At 41.7% G+C, this 23,544-nt stretch overlaps 1 protein-coding gene across 4 annotated transcripts in view; it reads right to left on the bottom strand.

Annotated features, from left to right (window-relative positions):
• The window catches only part of ccdc50a (coiled-coil domain containing 50a), an 89,231-nt gene that overhangs the window by 30,760 nt on the left and 34,927 nt on the right, over positions 1 to 23,544 (bottom strand). For 2 of the 4 annotated variants that reach the window (XM_048604362.1, XM_048604364.1), the window contains exons 2-5: positions 17,954 to 18,016; positions 12,967 to 13,096; positions 11,042 to 11,132; positions 3,574 to 3,679 (exon numbers count right to left, since the gene is read on the bottom strand). In XM_048604362.1, coding sequence (XP_048460319.1) covers positions 3,574 to 3,679; positions 11,042 to 11,132; positions 12,967 to 13,096; positions 17,954 to 18,016 — 390 coding nt within the window. Of the gene's footprint in view, positions 1 to 15; positions 526 to 3,573; positions 3,680 to 11,041; positions 11,133 to 12,966; positions 13,097 to 15,333; positions 15,378 to 17,953; positions 18,017 to 23,544 lie in introns of those variants that run through there. The other 2 variants (XM_048604365.1, XM_020520632.2) reach the window with 2 other exon arrangements.

Here is a 23,544-nt window from a genome sequence, read left to right as displayed (position 1 = left end):
AACAAAAGTTGCTACCTCTTTCCTGGTTGTAGTGATTGCTTTCTGCCTGAAGGTCAGGTGATTGTGAACGTGCTGCTCGTCGCCTTTCCTTCATCGACATCTCGTTGTCTTCACCCATTTTGTGTTCTCTTTCCAGGAGCTCCTCAGGACTAGGGGCACAAGCCCCAACAGTCTCAGGGCTGCAGTCGTGAGGAGCTTTATCAGTGGCCTTCTGGCAGCAAGCATTACGTTCACGCAAGTCACAGTATTCATCCCGAACTGCAAAGACCTTTGGCCGTGCACCCTGACTATAGTAGTTTGAAGCTGCCTCATGGGATGAGTTCAGGACAGGGGGCGGTGGTCTCCTTGGTGCCTTCTTCTTGCCAGGACAGTTCTCAAGCTTTCGAGGGCCAACATCCGGATAATCATCATTCCACGCAGTTTCTGAACAATGGGACTTCTCGTTGGGGCTTTGCGTTGTTGGCTCCATGACCCAGTCATCAACTTGAGATTTTGAGCTTGATTCTACTGGTGACTTCAGGTGACTGTCTCTTTTGTACCTGAAATCTCTATTTCTATGAGAATCACTTCCATGCCTGCTGTTTCTATCATGCTTGCGCACTCTGCTTTTCATGTGATCTGAGTTACACATGGACACAATAGGATACGAAAACTTGTTAGCAAATGTTAGACAAAAAAACAAGGGTGAAACTTGAACAGAGAAACCAAAAATGTTAAAACACAAACTAAAGGACATGCTCACAGAAAAGCCATGTGGTGAATGTCAGTATGCCATTAAAAATGCCCACTTTTCATTCCCCACCCAAACTTGGTGTTAATTCCAGAAACGTATTGGCCATGTACAGCACTGCACTAATAGCTAAGTGAAATGAGTCCCACATTGAACATAGAAACATGCAGAATTAATAAAGCAACATGCAGATGGATCAACAAGCAGATATACATGAAAGCTTTAAATCACATGTAATAGGCAGCTAAGTCAGATGGAGTAACCAAACTGGGTTGGTTAACTGATTCCAAAACTGGACTAAGCTTAAACCTATATAAAGAAAAGTACAATAGTAATTCAAACTATGCAATTAATTAAGAGAAGGAACATAGGACGAGGATACAGCCATTCAGCTTCTCAACACCTTGTTCCACCTTTCTATGGGATCATGGTTGATATGTATCCTAATTTCATCCATCTGTCTTAGCTCAATATCTGTTAATATTCTTGGGTAGCAAAAAGGTTTTGATTGCTGATTAAAACTATTACATCCATTGTTTTCTGCAGGAGAATGTTCCACATATACCATGCTTGGTGTGATGTGTTTCCCTAATTTTTTTTTTATTGCGCCGCCTGGCACTGATTTTACATTTAGGTTCTATTGTCATAGCCTCCCCCATCAGTAGATAAAGAGCTTCTAATCTACCATACCAGTTACTTTCAAAATAGTATAACTTCAAACATAACATCATTTAATCTGCTATATTCCAGGGAACACATGCGGTGTTTATGTAAATATCACCTCACAATCTAATCTTGGAGTCTTAGTAACATTCTGGTGCATTACCTTAACCCTAACTCCTCTTCCAAGGACAACACATCACCTGAAAGTATAGAGTCCAGAACTGAACACAGTGCCCCAGATGTGGACTAGCCAGTAATAGAACATAGAACAGTACAGCACAGTACAGGCCCTTCAGCCCACGATGTTGTACCGAACTTTTACCCTAAACCTAATGTCTATCTAACCTCCACCGCTACCTTATACTATCATCCATTGCCTATCTATAGCCACTTAAATGCCCCTAATGAGGCCGACTCCACTACCCTCTCTGACAATGCATTCCACGCCCCTACCACTCTGAGTAAAGAACCTACCTCTGACGTCTCCCTATATCTATCTCCACTCACTTTAAAACTAAGCCCCCTTGTAATAGCTACCTCCACCCTAGGAAGAAGTCTCTGGTTGTCTAAGGTGCATAGTTGAAGTTTTTGTTTTAACTTGTTCATTCAATGTTGGTGCCACTGGCTAGGCCAACATTCATTACCCTAAAGAAAGTGGTGATGAGCTCCTTTTAGAACCAGTGCTGTCCCTAGGACGTGAGGACATGCAAAATAATGTTTGAAATGGCATTCCAAGATTTTAATCCAGTGACAGTGAAAGAATGGCAAAATTGCTCTAACTCAGTCATCTACAGGTGTTGGTGAGCCAATGCATCTGCTGCTCTTGCCTTTCTAGGAAGCTGCTGTCAGAAGAAGCTTGGCAAGTTTTTGCAGTAGAGACTGCTCTCACTACACGTTGGTGGCAGAGAGACTAAACGTTGAAGGTGGTAGGTTGGATGACAATGAAGCAGGATGCTTTATCCTGAGTGGTGTTCAGTTTCTAAAGTGTTGTCAGAGTTGAATTCATCCAGTCAAGTGGGGCGCATTCCATCACACACCTGACTTGTGCCTTATAGACAGTGGACAAGTGCTGGGTGTTAGAAAGGGAGTTAGTTGCTGCAAAATTCCTAGCCTTTGACCTAGCTTTTCCTTTATATTCAAACCCTCCATTTGGGAGATAATTATTCTTCATTAGTCATTTATCGGAACACACAAATGAGAATAACTGAATCAAGTGGAAGGAGATCCTGCAGGTCATCAGATAAACGATAATGCGTTTGATTTGCAACTCCTTAGCACTAGGGTCAAGTATCCAGGCCTGGCCCTTAGCAGCTAATTCAACTGAAGAAAAATTACCGCACTGTCTGACCCGGACAGTGCTTTTGCATATTGGTGGGGGTGTAGTAGAAGCTGAATGAATAATTGTGCAACTGAATCAGGTTTACCAGTGCACTGGCAGATAATTGAGAAACTTCAGCTGCGTATGGGGGAGATAATGGGGTCATGAGCAGGGGCTATAGGATCAAAGTATAACATAATACAGGATGAACAAAAATCACACATGAAGTAACATTCAACATGATAGAAAGACACAAGCAGGATAGAAACAGCAAATCATGAACAGTGATCAGTGCTGCCGATTGAGCAGAAAAATTGCAATGTTAAGCTTTTTCAGGAAGCTTCTGATCTTTGTAGTAAATGCTGAACTAAGCAGACGTAATATTCTCAATCATTCACTGATCTCCACCACGGACCCATCACCGAGCACAAGCATATACCACCACCACCACAACAACAACCATCAACTAGTGAATGCACTGACCGAATAGCCATTCAACCGCAGGGTGACTACCATATTACTCTGAACAAGCCCAAGAGCTGCTGCTTTCCATGACAATGCCCACAAAGGGACCACAAGATATTATTATTTGAACTCATCCAGCTAATACTCCGTCCTGTGGAAGCCACTTGTAAACGGGTAACAGCTGTTCCCTTTTTATTCAGTTCTTTCAGAGAACAATCCAAAATCCTGCATTGACACAGCAGATCCTGTAGCTGAATGCACAGGAAGCTCCAATTCAGCAAGTTGACAATGTTCCATTTGGTTGAATTAACAGTCCTTTTCACAGTGTTGTACCCACAATGGCACTGCACGTCATTCTTTTTTAAATGAATCAGCAGAATGTGTTTTGACGTATTACCTCCATTTTCTTCGAAGCCAACATTAAATGGTTCGCGGCCTATGTTTTCGTGTTGATATTTCCGTCTCAACTTTTCCTCCTTCTCCTGGAGTTTACGAGCAATAGCCTATGAAAAGAAATTTAGATAGAGATACTTGAAAGTACGTTCAACATCAGAGAAGTATTATTATACAAAACAGAAAATGTTTGTTTCCACCCTCCCAGCCCACATACATCCTGTGCAAATCAGGAAAGACTTGATCCTATAACCAGTCCACGTAGCCTAAATACGTAAGCTAATTTAGCAATGGCCTTGGTGACTGCACTACAAAGCAGTCCCTCCCTAATAACCGCCCAGCAAACCATTAGTATGTGTACATGTGGACACACATCTGATCTGGCCCTCACTCACAAGTAGCCTGGTCAAAGAGAGTTAAACACAAGCACTGCCACTTCAACAAGAAGCTGAAGGTGCCCAACTTAAAAGCAACGATAGCCCAGCAAAGAAGGCCAATGCATTAATGCATTACTTGATTTGGTGCTGAGCTGCACAATCTGACCTTAAGACATAGGAACAAACGCAGGCCATTCAGCCTATTGGGTCTGCACTGCCATTCAACAAGATTGTCATAATCTGATGATCCTCAAATCCATCTTCCTGCCTTTTCCCATAACCCTTGACTCCTTTGCACAGGTTTAAAAATGAATGAACAAAACAGATGAACAAGCAATATCCACAAGTCAAGCAGGAAGAAAAATTGTGTGTTAATTTTGGATAAGATTAAGCTCAGCAGTGAAATTTTTCATGTTTGAACAATCCTATCCTTGGAGGAAGGTGCTTGAAGGCAGGTGGGATCTGTAGGCACAAACATAACACGAATCAGCAGCATCAGGACACTCGGGAGAACATTCAAGTCAGTCAATAAGATTGGTATCATCTCCCTGACTGTTGCAGCTGATGAAGCTTATTTGTAAAGCAGGACGGTTGTCAAATTATCCCCCAGCATTTGTGTCACACGTAGACTTAATGAATATAGAAGCAACAAAATCACTTTACAAAGTGATTACATCACATCACATCACTGGAGACATGTTAAACTCCCCAAAACTAATTATATCCTTGATTTTCTGCCATCCAGGCTGCTCACAACTTTTCTTCCAACACTTGCAGTATCAATGACTAAAAATAAACCATCATTCCCAATGTTCTTGCAACACATTACTATGTAACTTAGCATTAAAGTAACACTTGAATATTTACAAAATAGGATGGAAAATACATGTTTGGACTTTTGTTTTATTAATGGCTTGCAGAGCTGCAAACAAGGTCTGTAGCAGTGTTTCTTTGGATATTTGTAGTTTACAGGCTGCAAACTTCACAATGTTGTACTGACCTCATTTCAAGAAGTCAGCACAGAAATGGAAAATGCCTGCAGCATCCTTTCTTTCTCACTACTTGAAGTAGTTCTCCAGCACTCCCCACATGTTGACTGAGCAGACAAATCATATCCCTCTTTAAATTCCCATATTGTGTTAGAGTAACAGGAGTTCTGCAAGGAACCACAATGCAATGTGGGAGAGGTTGCTGGAGGGGGTGAAAGGGGTGCCCAGGATAGGTAAGAGGCAATAAATTTTGAAAACAGTACCGATGCCATGTCAATTTTGAAATTTTTCAGCAGGAGGTAAACTTTTTGTTCAACTATCGAGAAGCAGAGGGCAATTCCAGAGAATGACAATTTTGGAAATAACCTCTGTTCATTAATCCCTCTAGAAGCCAGTCAGTCACAAAACCAGATCCTGGACCAACAGTACAGGGTAGCATCACACTACTTCTGATTGGGACAGGCACCCCACACAGTGCCCCGGCCTCATTATAACTGGTAAATCTTTACTCAGATGTCCATAATCTAGAAGCAGCCAAATCTGATCCAATACTTACAAGTGCAGTAATGCTGCACTGAACATTGCATTGTTCTCTGTAAAGCATACTCCTTTCAAAGTCAGGTCTAATTAGTTGACACCATGTGTAAATGTTACAACTATCAGTCCTGGCAGAGATAATTCCAGCCAGCATTGAGAATGAAGAGAAGGATCTTCCAAACTATTGATTGGCTTGTTCAAGGAGCAATTCAGGAAGAGGAAAGGATGTTAGTTCGAAACTCAGAATGAAGAATAACTAACCACTTAACTCGAAGTAAATGGCTTCAACAGGCAATTAAGTGGTTTCTGGAGGGGATGCAGCTAAGACCTGATCAACAAATAAGGTCAGGAACTAAAGCAACTGCCTGGGCGGTGAAAGGAAGGTAGAGTAGATACTGAAATTAAGGATTTTGGGATCGGGGAGATGTAAAGGGGGCTGGGATTTGTTGAACTCTTGATTTCTTTTTTAAGACAGAGATGACCCGATCTTATTTCTGAAGTTAAATGCCTGTGGACACATGCTTAATTCAACAAATGAATCTCTTGCCAAAAAAATCCAATGCTCTATTGCATGAGGAGTGGTTTCATGGGAATTAACTGAAGCTCATACAGGGCCCTGGTGAGGCCACAGAATAAACCAAAGATGTAGCAGGATGAATTGGGATTTAGTGATGGACTGAAACCAAACATGGACTTTGAAATGCAATCATTGCAGAAAGGAGTAAATAATTCCTCACTCTGGGAATGAAAGAGCTGGAGTATCACACAGCTCTTATAATGAACAATTATTTTCCTCAGCTCCCAGCTTTATCAGATATCAGCTCAATTTTCAACACTGACGCAAAGGACGATTCTGCATTGATATCGAAATCCCTTGACAACAATTGGAAGGAGAGACTCCAACCATCACCACTTGACATTCAATGGTATTACTACCGCTGAATCACACACTGTCAACATCCTTAGGGGATTCCTAGATTAACTGGACCAGCCATATAAATATGGTTGCTACAAGAGCACGTAAGGGCCGAGGGATCTTGCAGCAAGTAACTCACCTCTCGACTCCCCAATCCTTATCAGCCATCTACAAGTCAGGTGCGTGATGGAATACTGTTCGACCCACTTGGGAAAGTCTGTTGAAACTCAAGCCCCACTACTCACAGGGTTGTCACAGAATTTAAAGATTTAGTCACATTATCTCAGTCCTAAATTACCTCCCTGATGGACAGTGAAAACACTGGTCACATGTCTGTACTTAATACAAACTACAATTTATTACAAATGAATTGATTTTAACTACAGGCAAGCAAAAATATTAAGTTTTAACATATAACTCTACTAGCTGAAATTCTAACACCAACTTCATAAACTCCTACACACACAGCAAACAAACATGATTGTTATGGTGGAGAACAAATACTGAGCAAATTCAACAGCACTTGTCAAAGGTTTTGAAGTGCTGTCCCCTTTCACTTCTTCCAAGAAATCCTGTTCCCCAGTCTTGGCAGTACAGAATCATTGGGCCAAAGAGCCTCTTCTGTACTGCCTGATTCTATGATCTCCTCTTTTGCAGATTCACTGAGTTCTTTGCAGAATACACAGGGTGGTTGGCACACTAATTGCACAATCCACCAGTCGCTGATCAAATGCCAACTGGTGGCCAAGGATAGCAAGCCATCTTTCAGGCTTTGGTTATTTTGGAAGAAGATTTTCTCTGCTGCAGTCTGAAGGCTCCTGCCCCTGTATTATTCACTCTGTTCACCTGCCTAGAAACAGAGTGCTAATGTCCTGATGAATCCTGGCCTCCACACCAGATCCGGACTGCTCAACTCAATTCGTAATCCACCTCGAGGCGAAGCTTGCTCTGCAAACACACACCTGATGATGTGGTACCTTAGACATCATTTACCACTGCTTGAATAAATACAACTCAATACATTCCACTAACTTTTCCTTACAAATGTGACATCCTTTTCCCATTTTGCTCCAAAATCCAAAATAAAGAAAAATACAAAGATGCCATCTTCACAATACTTTCCACTTGCCTGGGTGGGTGCAGCTCCAAAACATTTAAGAAGCTCAACACCAAAGAAGACAAAGCAACCCATTCGATTGACATCCCATCCACCATATTAAATATTCATCCTCTTCTCCACTGACACATAGTAGCAATAGTGTGTTTTCTATTAAAGACGCACAGCAGCAACTCACCAAGGCTCATTCAATAGTACCTACCAAAGCAGTGACTTCTGCCACCTAGAAGGATAAAGCCAGCAGATGTAAGGGAAAACCACTACCTGCAAGCTCCTCCCCAAGTCAGACACTATCCATTTTTTGGAACTGTATCACTGATCTTTAATTGTCTCTGGGTGAAAATTCTGGAACTCCCTTCTTTACAGCACTGTGGGTGTGCTTGTGCTTCAAGAACTGCAGCAGTTCAGTTCGGCAGCTCACCACCATGCTCCCCAGGGCAACTGGGAATGGAAAACAAATGCTGGCCTAGCCAGTCACACCCACATCTCCAAAAACACATTTACTGCCACTGAATGAATGTGAGGTCAAGTGACAACTTCAGGTGTGCTCAAAACAAAACAATGAAAATTCCAGTTACTGGGTACAGACTTCAAAATTAATTGGTAGGGCTATGAGAAAAGACAAGTATTGTTGAAGTAATTGGAGTCAGCACTTTTTGCACTTTGGACATTTGGCCCAAACAGCTTCCTTCTGTGTTCTGAGATTTTATGGCACTGATCATAAAAAATTTAACTGTTTTCGTAGACAGATGGGAGAATTGAAATCAGTTCCTGGTGGTTTAGCTGTAAAGTGTATTTCTCAGTTACTGGGCAGTGTAAAACCGGATGAGCTCAGGTTAATCCAAAAATGGCAGCAGTAGTACCATTGGCCACAGCTCCCTGAATTAGTGGCAGGTAAACTAGAGAATGCTTTACTACTGCCAGTTACTAAGCAACAAATCTTGCTGAAGGTGCAAGTGGATATTGGACAAGAAACAAGACCAGGCTCTCTACAATTGAAGCTGACACTCAATGGGCAGGGTTTCAACATAAACAGCCACTTGGATGAAGTACTGGAAAACTTAATATATAAAAATCAACCAAAGTCACATCACAATGAGGAATAGGAAATGGCAAAGGAGTTGAATAAATACTTTACATCAGTCTTCATTGTAGAAGACACTAAGTGCATTCCAAAAATATTAAACAAACAAGGTGAAAAAGGGTGAGGGAAATAAATGCAATAATAATCACTACAGTAATAGGACAACAAATGGGGCTAAATGATGAAAAGTCCCCTGGAAATGATGGGACACATCCTAGGGTATTAAAAATACCTACAGAGATAGTGGATAAACTAGAACTAATTTTCCAAGTATCCTTTGATTGCAGAAAAGTCTCAGGAGATTGGAAAACTGTCAATGTAACACTCTTACTCAGAAAGGAAGGAAAACAGTTAATCATAGGGCAGCTAGCTTAATATCTATTATTGGAAAATGTTAGAATTTATTGGGGGGGGGGGTGGATGGGGCATTTTCAGAATGGTAACCTGTAACGAGTGGAGTGCCACAGGGTACTGTTGGGTTCACAATGATTGATAATATAGATGAATGACATGAATGAGGGAAGTGAATGTACTGCAGCTAAGCTGGCAGATGGCACAAAAATAGCTAAGTGGTGAGAATGACACAAAGAATCTCTCATGGCAAACAGACAGGTGAAGTGAGTCAGCAAAATCTTGGAAGATGGAATATAATATGGAAAAATTTGAGGATATGCACCTTGGAAAGAAGGATAGAACAGCTAAATATTATTTAAGTGGAGGGGAAGGACTGCAAAAAAACTGTGGCCCAGAGGCATTTGGGCGTCTTCATGCAGAAACCATAAAATTCTAGCATACAAATTTTATTTGTAGTTGGGAATGTAAATTGAATGTTGGCCTTTATTTCAAAGGGAATGGGATATAAAAGTAGGGAAGTCTTACTAAAACTTTATAGAGCACTAGTCAGACTACAGCTGGAAAACCATGAACAATTTTGAACCCCTTCCCTATGGAGAAATAAACTGGCATTGGAGGGAATCAGGATTAGGTTCACTAGGTTGATCCCAGAAATTTTCTTATGAGGAGAGGTTTGGTAAGCTGCATCTATACTTATTGAAGTTTAAAAGAATGAGAGATGCCTTTCTTAAAAGATGTAAGATTCGTCAGGGGCAGAAAAGGTAGTTTCCTCTTGTGGGAGAAAATCAGACAGCGTAATTTCAGCACAAGCTTTCATCCAGTTAGGCCAAAGATGAAGAGTAATTTCTTCTTTGGAATTCTTTACCATAAAGGGCTGTTGAGGTTAGATTGTCAAGCATTTTCAAGGCTGAGACAGACAGAGAGAGTTTTAATCATTAAGTAACTCAGGGTTATGGGGAAAAGGCAGAAAAATCGAGTTGTGGATTATCAGAGCATCCACAATCTCACTGAATGACAGAACAGACTTGATGGACTGAATGGTGTACTTCTGCTCCTTTGTATTATGGTATTATCACCAAATCAGGCCAATCTGCCTTAGTGATTCATGCTAGCATCTGTCCTTCATCATGAACTTTTTGAAATATACTAGATCATGAAGGGACTTGACAGGGTATATACTGAGAAGATATTTACCCTTGTGGGTGGATTGGCAGTGGCCTAGAAATGGGGCACAGTTTAAAAACAAGGTCTTGCTAATTTAGACAGAAATAAGAATTTTTCTCTCACAGAGTCATTCATTGGTGAAATCCTCTCCCCAACGAGCAGTGGAGGCCAGGTCATTGAACATACCCATGGCTGAAAGATTTTGTTATCTATTAGGGGGAGCAGGCAGGCAAGGAGTTGGGGCCACAATCAGATCAGCCATGATTTTATGGACTGGAGCAGCAGATTAGAAGAACCAAATCATCTATTCCTGCCCCTACTTCTTATGTTGTGGTCCTAATCATGTTTAGTCTACCTGCTTTGGGATCAGTCCCGTTAGCACCTTCAGGAGATGGGTAAAGAGTAGAGACGAAAAACTAGATACAGTGAGTAAAATAGGTAAGTGAAAGGATAGTCTGACAGATTGCCTCATTAATTGTGGTTGTGTGCACAAGACAATTACTTAAAGTGCATTCATTTATACCCAACAATTTCAGCACATTGAAGTAGGTTACAGCATGCAATATAAAGGATGGATATGCCTGATATATGAACAGCAAAATATGATGTGGATTAGATCCATAAATCACCTCAACAGGTCTGCTCTTCTAAATCCTTGCGATATTTACAACCACATACTAAAATCAATTACACGCTGGCATTTCAATCTGGAAATGCAAACTGCAATAACATTTAATCATATGAAAAGCAAAAACAGCATTATGTTTAGCAGATTTTAAACTAGAAGACTTCACTCAGTGTGCAGTTTTCTGTTAGTTCAGACATTTTTTCAGTCCCCTCATTCTATTGCATTACAATTTTGCTTCCATCCCATCGCACTGTTCAGGCAGAACTCTGGGGCATGGAAATTTACTGTCACCCCACGGATTCCTACCTCATCCTTCTCCTCCTGGCGTCGCCTTTTCTCACTTTCCAGTGTCAGCTCATCCTGAATCACTTGAGCCATCTGATTGTCCCAACGTTCCCTGTAATTAGAAGCACGCGTCAGCTGAGCATGAAACATTGAATCAAAACTCAGTACATAATGACATAATGACACTCCAGGGCAAATGCCACCAGAATATGAGAAAGAAGAATGCCAGAACAAATTGGGAATTTTGATGGAGATCAGACCTTTTCAAAAGTTCTCTTTTCCCCATAGGGAACCCAACAAAACACGTTGGAAAAGGTTGTTTGATACACAACAAGGTTGATGAAACAGCCTTTCTCATATCTCCTTAACTCTCAATGCCCCTTTGCAGAAAGCCTATTCCAGCCCTTGATTTATGAATTAACACAATTATAACTGGTTATCCTGTGCATCAGCCAGATACAATCTAAAATAAAACAGCACTTCTGTTAACTTTGTTTTGAACAAGATACCAGCAGAGAGGAATGGAAAGGGTAATTAGACCCAGAACCAATATTCCTTCCCCAACTCTATTTATAGGTCAGTTTCTATGCCCTTACCTTGTCATTTTGTTCTATGGCTTGATCACCAACATCACTGCCGATGAGGCATGGAGTAGCTGCAATGTCATTGGACTAGTAATCCCGAACCCTAGGCTAACATTTCAAGGATATGGATTTGAATCCCATCAAGACAGATACTGAAATTTGATTTCAATAAATATTTGGAACAAACAGTTAACCTCATAGTGAACTTGCAACCACTGTTGATTATAGAGTCAGAGTTGTACAGCACGGAAACAGGTGCTTCCATCCAACTCATCCATGCTGACCGGATATCCTAAATTAATCTAGTCCCATTTGCCAGCATTTGGTCTGTATTCCTCTAAACTCTTCCTATTCATGTAGCCATCCAGATGCCTTTTAAATGTTGTAATTGTATCAGCCTCCACCACTTCCTCTGGCAGCTCATTCCATACATACACCACCCTCTGTGTGAAAACATTGCCCCTTGGGTTCCTTTTAAAATCTTTCCCCTCCCACCTTAAACCTATGCCCTCTAGTTTTTGGCTTCCCTACCCTGGGAAAAACCTTTTACCTTGTTGTAAAAACCCCAAATAGTTCATTAATGTCCTTTAGGGAAGGAAATCTGCCTTCCCTGCTGAGTTTGGCCTACAGGCAATTGCAGACACAAATGTGGTTGAATCTTAACTGTCCTCTGGGCAATCAGGGACATACTTGGCCCATGAGGTGTGAACCTTTCACTTTCTTGAGGTCATATAAGAAAGTACTATAGATGCCTGCCTTCCAGGACTGAACATATTCCAAGAACAAATATTAAAAAAAACTTCCTGTGATTGCAGCTACAACTAAACTCAATGCTTCAGATTAGAGCTGATCCACTCAAACAGCAACAATTACCTTTTCTTTTAAACCCAATCCAGGGTAAGTTTAAAAAATATATACTCCTCCCTGTATGAACACTGTCCTAACAAAATACCCAAGCTGAAAGAAATTCACCTCCCTCCATAAAATGCACTAGCATGCTAGTACAGTTGCCCCGCACCATTTGGGTTCCTGCAAATATTCGGAATAAGAATGTAAATATCGACTTGATTAGTCTTTACTGCCCAGAATGTTCCTACAAGCTCCTTAATCCACATCAGGAAGTAGGGAATCTGGAGCAGATATACAGAAGAGAGAAAGACAGGGATGGTTAAGGAGGCAGAAGGGTACTGCCTCTCTCATTAATTGCCCCTCTGACAATCAACAGATGTTCAAGATGAAAACTTGTATTCCTCAGCCCATTTGATTCCTCTCATTCTCACTCTCCCAATTTCGTCGATCAGAGTTGGTTCTGCCTTTACCGTTCAGCCAGATTTTATAATTTAAGTAAATTCCAGTGCCTACATCTCTCGCTGCTGTTTCTGAAGACGGATTTGGGCTTTCTTATTCTCCTCCTCTTGCAGCTTCTTGGCCATTTGCAGGTCATTCTGTACCAAACGGTTTCTTTGTACATTGGAAGCCAAATGATGCTCAACTAGAAGAGAATGGCAGAAAATTAGTTACACATGCACTGCGCTCTGATACAACATGTGTATATACAATGCAATATTTGTGGGGGCACTGCACCAGGAATGCCAGCACCAGAGGTGTAACAGATTCACAGGATGCCACAGCCTGCAGGGGGACACCACACAGAGATTCAGCTCTAAGGGAGTGCCAGCTACACAGGGGTACTGCAGCATCAGAAGGCCAGCTCCATGGGGCCACAGTGAAGGATGGGCAACATATGCTGGCCTAGCCAGCAACTCCCTCATCCTGTGAATGAATAAGGAACAAAAACAGAAACAATGGTCTGGACTTGTCCTCTATGCACAACATACAAATCTTCCTTTCAGTAATTTCCTTTCAACATCAAAGAGACTTCCATGTGGCTATTGGGTATAACAGGAAAATAGATATGTTACTGGACTTATAATTCAGAGGTCTCGATTAATAATCCAGAGTTTGAAAATCAAATCCCATTTTGATAAATTTCAGAAATTCAGTTCAATTAAAGAATATCTGGAAACAAAGGCCATTGCCAGAAGTTACGACAAGGCCACGGAAAAATTGTAAAAACTCAACTGGTTCACTGATGTTCTTTAGCAAAAGGCACCTGCCATTCTTACCTAGCTGGGCGGCTGTGTGACTCCAGATCCAGTCTGAGATGTTACTCTTAACTTGCAACTGAGTGTGTCACTTCAGCAGCATCACTTATTCAAGAACTCCCATACCATTTTCTCGTGGTAGGCAATAAATGCCAGAAGTACCAGTCATTAATTCCAGTTCTTTTCTCGGCCACTAGAGCTCACCTTTACCCCTGCACCACTTCCAACATTTAAATACAGGATGTTTAGCTTTAATTAGGCAGCAAAGATGTTTATGCATTCATTAGCAACAAATTTATATAAAAGTTTAAGCATGAATGCAGGAAACAAGGGTGTGAGGTCACATGGATGATCAAAACTCAACTCAAGACAGGAGTTTAGATACAGAAGTGGTTAACATAAGACCCCAGTTACAGTTGTCATAATTATATTAAAAAGTTGTTCTTCTCACAGTTCTTTAATAATTTGTGTGTCATTGCAACAAAGTTTCATACTGGCTACAAGTCCTAAGTGGCGGAGGGAACGTCATTAAAGGCACAGAGGAGTACATTCAAAAGAGGGTGAGGAAGGAGGGAAAATTAAAGAGACAGATAATTAGAAGTTTATTCCTTTTACACAAAACTGGGACAGAAGGTCACCATGTGCAAAACTTTTTACATTAAAAATAATTACTGTTGAGAAATAAAAATATATATGATTAGAGAAGGAAATACAAAGCTCACGGTCAAGCTCAAGATTAGATCTCACACAACCCCAGTTACTTGTCCCTCAGTCACTAATCCCAACCTTCAGGATATAACTGTTTTTCCAGGTGGTAAACTTTAAATAGGTGCTTCCAAGTTTTGTTCTTTATTTTGTCCTCTCTCCATGTGAGCCTTCAGTTTTGAAGGCCTCACTTATGAAATAACACCCAACACAAAATTTCCCGGCACTTCTGCCAAGATAATTAAACTACAGCCACCCAAGGGTGTTTAATATTTATTAATCCTCTTCCAATGTACACTGCTTTTTGTAGACACTAGAATCCAGAAAGCAGCACAATTGAAGCAACTTCTCAGTAGAGTAGTTTAACTGTTCTTCTGTAACATTTAAGCAGTCCACACGTTACAACAAGTCAAATTACAAAATACTACATTATTTCAAGACATTGCAAACTCACTGGTCTGTTTGAGATAGTAAGAACTGCCGATGCTGGAGTCGGTGATAACACAGTGTGGAGCCTGAGGAACACAGCCGGCCAGGCAGCAGCAGAGGAGCAGGAAAGCTGACGTTTTGGGTCGGGACCTTTCTTCACAAAATGAAGAATGGTCCTAACCTGAAACGTCAGCTTTCCTGCTCCTCTGATGCTGCCTGGCCTGCTGTGTTCCTCCAGCTCCACACTATGTTATCACCGGTCTGTTTGATTCTTTATCAAATCCTCCAGCTTCAACAATGAATGCTGAAGTGGGACCAATCTGCTCCTTGTATATTATATCTGCGTGTAGGTTATGAGTTTTAACTGGAGATTCACTTGTGCTCTTAGAAACAGACTAAAACTGCTGTTGGTGGTTTAGGGTGAATATTTGTACGGTGTGTCAATGTAAACAAATACTCATTAAGTGTGAAACTTTGCTCCAATTATTACCTTCATGTCCTGACTTTCAGGTTGATACTGTTCACCTCACAGACGAACAGTCAGTGCTGTGGAGGGGAAATTTTGTTCCGTTTTTAGTGAAATTCAACTCTGAAACGTCATGTCAAGCCAAGGCCAGAAATAGATCTAAAGCTGGATGTTTTACCCACCGCATTAACAAAGCTGTACAGAATTAATTGTAAATCAGAACTCAGCAACCTCTGACATGGTCCTAGAAAGAGCTAACCTTTCTTGCAGTGAAGGAATTGCTTGCTGTGCACTGTTCCATATTCTGGCAATTGGGCAGTAACCTTCCAGGTTATCTACGAGCTAAAAGACAAGCCCACACCTTTTTTATCCCTTTGGTTTTTCTGCCAGTCTTGAAATTTCAAGAGTCTCAGGTACAACTTTGTATGTTTTTTTTTAAACAGAGACGACATTGTTTCTGCAGGGGTCAATAACTTGTGTAGCAACACTACTTTCATCAGATTAAGACCTGCATGAGCAGCATTCAAGCAGCTGTGGGAATGGAGTTTTCTGAATCAGAAATAAAACTACCTGCTCACTGTGCAGTTCTGATATTTTCTGAATCAGCCACATCATTCCTCAGCTGAGTTAGGTGAAGTCTAAATGTGTTATATTACAGGCTGAGCTAAAGGCAGCTGTTTCTGCTGTTTGGAAGGTCTGAGATATAAAGCACTGAATCGCTGCAACTTTAAGTCAAAAACACAGCAGAAACATAAAACGGTATCCTTCAAAGACTCACTGAGCCACTTGTTCACGCTGTGAGGTACTGTACTGACCAGAAGAAGGGACCTTCAACTTTCATCTCAAGCTTAACCAATCAAAACATAGATTTGGTTTAGATGAAGGGTCATCAACTTGAAGTGTTAACTCTGTTCCTACCCACAGATGCTGCTGGACCTGCCAAGTATTTACAGAACCTTTTCTCTTTGATTTTACATGGAGGTATTACAACGGTATCTACCAAGCTTGAGTTCAGTAGGGGAGAGGAAGAATGGTTCCTTCACCTGTCTGTGATTCAGACAGGAAACTGTATTTACATAAATGGATGTGAATCTGATTTGTTGCAACGCCACCACACAATTAAAGAGTCTGTTGAGGCTACTTCGGAATTATGAAAATCAATTCATCAATGAATGAGTTGCCAAAGTTAACTAAAATCCTGAGAAAAGTATCCATTATGAGCCAATGTTTTAGCAGTGGCAGCACAGAGGGGAAAAAAATAAAGAGGTTGCTTTAATGAAAATATAGATACTGGCTTTAAAATGTAGTTCATCAAGATTAGAACAACCGCTGACACTAACAATCTTAAAGATCTTAATGAGTGTTGCAAAATTTTTCTCTTAAAAATTGCTGAGTGCCTCATCCCAACAGTAGCTGACATGTCAAGGTATGAATGACCCTGTTCCTCATATACAAACTTTCGAACAATATTCTGTACAGCTCTTGTATGCAACAGAATCTATGTTTTCTTATTTGTTCAGGGCTGACTTGGTCTGAACTTATTGCCAGCCCTCAATTACACAGAGGGCAGTTAAGGGGCAACTCACACTGTTATACATTTTCTAATGAAGGGTCTAGGCCCGAAACGTCAGCCTTCCTGCTCCTATGCTGCTGCTTGGCCTGCTGTGTTCGTCCAGCTCTACACCTTGTTATCTCACACTGTTATGGGTCTGGATTCACATATAGGCCAGGGTAAAGACAGGCCTTCCCGAAAGGACGTCAGTGAACCAGCTGAGTTTTAACAACAATTGGCACTGGTTACATGGTCGCTATTAGGCTTGATATTTATTGAATTCAAATTTCATCATGGCTATAATTATGATTCAAACCCAATTCCCAAGAACACGAGTCTGGATTCTGGATTAAAAGTGTGCACCTCCTCACATAACCACTATTTGGTTTTCACCTAGAAGATTTTTACTTTCTCAAGTGTTGGAGAAGTTTAGAACTTTATTCCACGAACCATTTATGATGGTGGGTCAGTTGTAAATACAATATCTGAAATGGTAATATTTTTGTTGACCAAAGATATTGCAGGATATGGGACAAAGGCTCATCCATTGATTTGGGTCAAACATCAGCTGTGACTTCACCGAATGGTCAAACAGCCTTGACAGATTACATGGCCCTCTCCTATCTTATGCGATCTCAGTTAGCTATTAGGATGCTAGATGGTCCAAGAGCTCCTGACCACAAGGAACAGTAACTCTTGCTTATCATTCAGCATCTGGAATTCAACATATGTGGAAGCAGTTCGAGCTCAGCTGGTACCATTTATAAATGAAGGATCTTGTGGTATAATGATAATGTCTTTATCTCTGAGCCAGGAGGTCTGGGTTCAAGCCTAACTGGCTCCAAAGGCGTGTAACACCATCCCAAACAGGCTGATTTGGAAATATCTATCATTTATAAACCTATACCATTTGAGAATGGGTGATCTTGTTCCACTTGGAGATGTTACTGAACTAGTTCAGTTTTTATAACAATTCAACAGCTACATGGTCACGTTTACTGATACCAGCTATTTATAGATTTATTTTTGATTGAAGTGATTCATCCCTCTTAGCCCGCACTGAGATGTGTGAAGTGCTTTAATGGTACTTACTTTCCTGCTCCTGAAGATTGTGGGCCAGACTATGATCTTCCCGAACCGCAAACTCCCGGCACACTGAAAAAGAAAACATGGGTTTGATGTTTGATCCTTGCTATTAGTGTCACACAACATCAGTGATCCAAAATATTTGACAGTACTTCTCACAAAGCAAGAATGATTCACCAGATTGATTCCTAGATGAGGCTGTCCCACGAGTAGATATTTAGTACAGTGGGTCTTTGAGTTTAGTGCAACGGAAGCTGAGCTTATGAGAACATAGGTTCTGAGAAGCCTTGACAGAATAAAAGCTGACTGGCTGTTTCCCCAGTTGAAGAATCCTGATTTTTTTGGGGGGAATGGATAGTAGTCATAATAACATAAGAAATAGGAGCAGAAGTAAGACTTTTCCCCAATCAAGCCTGCCCCACCATTCTGCAAGATCATAGCAATATATGAACTGAGCAAGAGTAGGTACTTCAACCTCTTAAGCTTGCTCAACCATCATGGCTAATGGGACAGACTCCACCTGAATAAGGCTAGGACCAGAGATCTGGAAAATCACACAACTGTGGATGAAGTCAGGTCTTTAAACTATATTTCATAGAATCCCTAAAGTGTGGAAACAGGCCCTTCAGCCACAAGTCCACACCAACCCTCAGAGCATCCCACCCAGACCCATCCCCCTATAACCCACCTACACATCCCTGAACACTACAGGCAATTTAGCATGGCCAATCCACCTAGCCTGCACATCTTTGGCCTAGTCTCTCGTTTCTTTTAGTCTGCAAAATATCCTTCCTATCTACTTTTAATTGCTGACTGGTCCCAGGTTTCAACTCTTTCATGCCAGCTCCTCATAATTCTCAACTTTTCAATTTTCAAATATTTACCTACCCTCCAATTTAAATACTTCCAGTGATCACACCTCCATAACTCCTTAGGAGAACGCATGGAATGTATTGCCGGAGACGGTAGTGGAGTCGGCCTCATTAGGGGCATTTAAGCAGCTATTAGATAGGCATATGGATGATAGTATAAGGTAGCGGTGGAGGTTAGATAGACCTTAGGTTTAGGGTAAAAGTTCGGCACATTATCGTGGGCCGAAGGGCCTGTACTGTGCTGTACTGTTCTATGTTCTAGAACAGAATTCCACACATTCAGGGTGTTCTGTGAGAAACTAAGATGTGAAGAATTTTTTTCTCTAAGTTGGGTATTTAAGACTGAGATGAGGAGAACTTTCTTGCCCAGCGGGTGGTGAATCTCTGAAATTTTCTACCCCAGAAGTTTATGGATGATGTTCAATCATTGAGTATTTCACAACAGACAGAACATTGGAATGTAAGGGAATCAAGGGATACAAAGAAAGGGCAGTAAAGTGAAGTTGGGTGGATGGTCAACTCATCTATTTATAATGTTATTAATCTGGACACACTGTCACATGGTAATCTTTGCATACAAACAGCATGCATATGCAGCACACAGTCCTGACAGTATAAATGCAAGGGATATTTGGTAAAATTGAATGTGGACAAATCACACCAAACTGGCCTTATAAGCCTCAAGGCAGCAGTGGAGCCTTTACTCTGTTGTGGAATTTGAAACTAAAACAAAAGTGGAAACTTATTTTCCCCTTCTTTTGCAAACCACACAAAAGTCTCAGAAAGAGACAAGGAAAAACCCTTCATACATTATTATTGGGAAAACCCATGCCATTAGCACGCAAATGTACTCAGTCAGCTGAGTGACAAAATTAAACCCATCTGGAATCTCCCTGGAAGTGAAGATCTTACAAAAACACCTTGCATTCTTCCTAAATTACACAGTCAAGTCTAGCCTTCAGACACAAAAGTTTTCTTCATTCATTCTTTTCCAACTAACCAGCATTTCACATGCCTTGATGGACAGAGCTGAAATAAGCTGACATGAATATGGAGGAAGAAAGTCCATTAACATTTTGCCAGAAACTGATGATCAGGCAAATTCGATTCTGTTTTCAACATAAAGGCAACAATTCCATTTATGCAAATTGTGTTTCAGTAAAGGATGTCACTGCTGAACAATTGATAACATTTCTGACTTTGGCACAGTATCAGAGTACTGTTCAGGTAGGAGAAAGTGAAGCTCCTTCTAGGTTACGCCAATAACCAGAAAATGGCTCTCACCAAGTTCTCAAACTGCTCCTGCCTCAAAACAGCAAAATAAGTGAAAGCCATCTGGTTCACTTGTGAGGGCATTGCCTTGACCAATCAGAATCAGCCTGCCTTGTTTAAAGTTTAAAAAATACCTGACAGATAAATGTTAATCATTAACATCTGATCCCAATGAACAGTAAAAGGACCAGATGAAGGGTTTCAGCCCAAAACGTGGACTTCCCTGCTCCTCAGATGATGTCTGACCTGTTGGGCTCTTCCAACTCCACATTTATTGACTCTGCTTCCAGCATCTGCAGTCCTTACAGTGTATTTTTGCAGTGCATCTTGTCAATGATACAATGAATCACTAAAAGTAGGATTGCAGGTGCAGCAGGTAATTAAAAAGGCAAATTGAATTTTGTCTGTCATTGCTAGAGGGATGGGGTTTAAAAACATGGAGGCTATGCTGCAGCTTATAGGGTCCTGTTGAGGCCACACCTGGAGTACTAGGTGCAGTTTTGGTCTCCTTACTTGAGAAGGGATATACTAGCACTGGAGGGGGTGCAGAGGAGATTCACTCGGTTGATTCCAGAGTTGAGAGGGTTGGATTATGAGGAGAGACTGAGTAGACTGGGATTATACTCATTGGAGTTCAGAAGAATGAGGGGAGATCTTATAGAAACATATAAGATTATGAAGGGAACAGATAAGGTGGAGGCAGGGAGGTTGTTTCTGCTAGCAGGTGAAACTAAGACTACAGGGCATCGCCTCAAAATAAAGGGAAGCAGATGTAGGACTGAGGTCAGGAGGAACTTCCTCACCCAAAGGGTTGTGAATCTGTGGAATTCCCTGCCCAGTGAAGCAGTTGAAGCTACCTCGCTGAATGTTTTTAAGGCAAGGCTAGACAAATTTTTGAACAGTAAAGGAATTAAGGGTTATGGTGAGTGGGCGGGTAAGTGGAGCTGAGTCTCAAAAAGATCAGCCATGATCTTATTAAATGGCGAGATAGGCTCGAGGGGCCAGATGGCGTACTCCTGCTCCTAGTCCTTATGTCCTTATGTCCTTCCCTCAATCATCAGCCAAAGTAAAGGAAAGGGTTATCGACAGTGGCATCAAGAAGCACTTGCATAGGAATATCCTGCTCACTGACGCTTCGGTTGGGTTCTGCTAGGGCCACTCAGCTCCTACCCTTATTACAGCCTTCATCCAATCATGGAAAGAGGGCTGAACACGCAAGATGAGGTGACAGTGGCTCCGCTTGACATCAAGACATTGTTTGACTAAGTGCAGCACCATAGGGCCATCATAGAGACAAAGTGACACTGGATTTAATGGGAATCAAAGGAAAAGCACTCCATTGGTTGAAGCCATATAACACAAAGGAAGATGGTTGTGTTTACTGACATTCAGACATGTCAGGCACAGGTGTCACGAGTTACTCAGGGTAGTCATCCAGGAACATTCATTATCAGTTGCTTCATAAATGACTTCCCTCCGTCATAAAGGCAGAAGTAGGAATGCTCATTGATAATTGCATGATATTCAGCACCATTTATTACACCTCAGATACTGAAGTGGTCTGTCCCAAATGTAGCAATACCTGGACAACATCAAGGCTTCGGCCAACAGGTGGCAAGTAACAAACCATCCACACGAGAGTCAGGTAATGACCATTCCAAACATGGGAGAATCTAGCCGTCGCTCCTTGATATCCCACAATTTTGCAACTTCCCCACTATCAATATTCATGCTGTTACCAACTTTATAACTACTGAGGTTACAAGAGCAGGTCAAAGGCTAGTATATGTGCAGTGAATAACTCACACCGTGTATCTAAAGAAGGCTCCAAGATATTTTCTAATCAACCTGATCAGAGATGTTATGACACACCACTGGACAAGATGGGGATGTGAACCCCAACCTCTGGCAGGTACACTACCACTGCATAAAAGCTTGAGGTAGGGACACTAGTACTTAATTAGACAACGACCCACATTTAACTATCTGAGAAACATAATTAAAATAATGTATAGACTTAGACCTAGTCTTCAACGCTGATACTGGTAATTCTTAAGGCACATCACATATTTATAGCAATGACTGAGAGTGGAGGATAAAACTTGGCTGATGTCCATATTGTTAAGAATTTCCAATTAATTTGGATGATCACTGGACCTTGATAGGTCATTTACTCATATCTGGGGTATCTAATACATAGAGGTACTAGTGGCGGGTGGGGGGGGTGGAGTGCTGGAGGAGAGAGGCTGCTGATAGTGCATATTAAGTGATCGAATGTGAGACTGGCAGAACAACGGTGCGTCTAACTGCCAGACCGGAAAGAACAGACGGTCCCGTTGCAGTGAGGGGAGGGGAAAGAGGACATAGTGACAAGAATGCAACAAGTAAAGCTAAAAGGAATGGAAGGATGGGAGTGGTGCTAAAGATGCTGAAAGCAATATTAAGTCCAGAAGGTTGTAAAGTGCCTAGTCTGAAGATGAGATGTTGTTCCTCCAGTTTGCGCTGTGTTTCGCTGGAGCACTGCAGCATGCCGAGGACAGATAAGTGGGCATGCGAGCAGGACACTGTGTTAAAATGACCGGCTACAGGAAGGTCGGGGTCATGCTTGCGCATGGGCCGGAAGTATTCTGCAAAGCAGTCGCCCAATCTGCATCTGGTTTCTCCAATGTAGAATAGGCCACATTGGGTGCAGCAAATGTAACAGATTTTTTTTTTCTTTATTCATTCATGGGATGAGGGTGTCACTGGCTAGACAGCATTTATTACCCATCCCTAATTGCCCAGAGGGCAGTTGAGAGTCAACCACATTGCTGTGGGTCTGGAGTCACATGTAGGCCAGACCAGGTAAGGATGGCAGTTTCCTTCACTAAAGGACATTAGTGAACCGGATGGGTTTTCCCTGACAATCGACATTGGATTCATGGTCATGATTAGACTCTTAATTCCAGATATTTATTGAATTCAAATTCCACCATCTGCCGTGGCAGGATTTGAACCTGGGTCCCCAGAACATGATCTGGGTCTCTGGGTTAACAGCCCAGTGACAATACCATGAGGCCATTGCCTCCCCATGGTCAGAGTGGCACAGGTGAAATGCTGCTTCACCTGGAAAGTCTGTTTAGCCTTTGGATGGTGAGTAGAGAGGAGGTGAAGGGGAAGGTGTTGCACATTCTGCACTTACATAGGAAGGTGCCGCGGGAAGTTGGTGTTGGTGGTTGAGGAATGGACTAGGTGTCCTGGAGGGAACATCCCTGCGAAACGCAGATGGGGGAATGAGGGGAAGATGTGTTTGGTGGTGGCGTTCTGCTGGAGTTGTCTGAAATGACGGTGGATGATCCTTTGAATGTGAAGGCTGGTGGGATGGAGCAAGCTGGAATGTAGAGTTGATTCAGATGATTAGTCATGATTATACTGAATAGCAGAGCTGGCTTCAGGGGCTGTAGGGTCTACTCC

The sequence above is a fragment of the Rhincodon typus genome, chromosome 13, assembly GCF_021869965.1.
Source record: "Rhincodon typus isolate 14 chromosome 13, sRhiTyp1.1, whole genome shotgun sequence".
Lineage (NCBI taxonomy): Eukaryota > Metazoa > Chordata > Chondrichthyes > Orectolobiformes > Rhincodontidae > Rhincodon > Rhincodon typus.
This window is presented reverse-complemented; position numbering and strand designations above follow the sequence as displayed.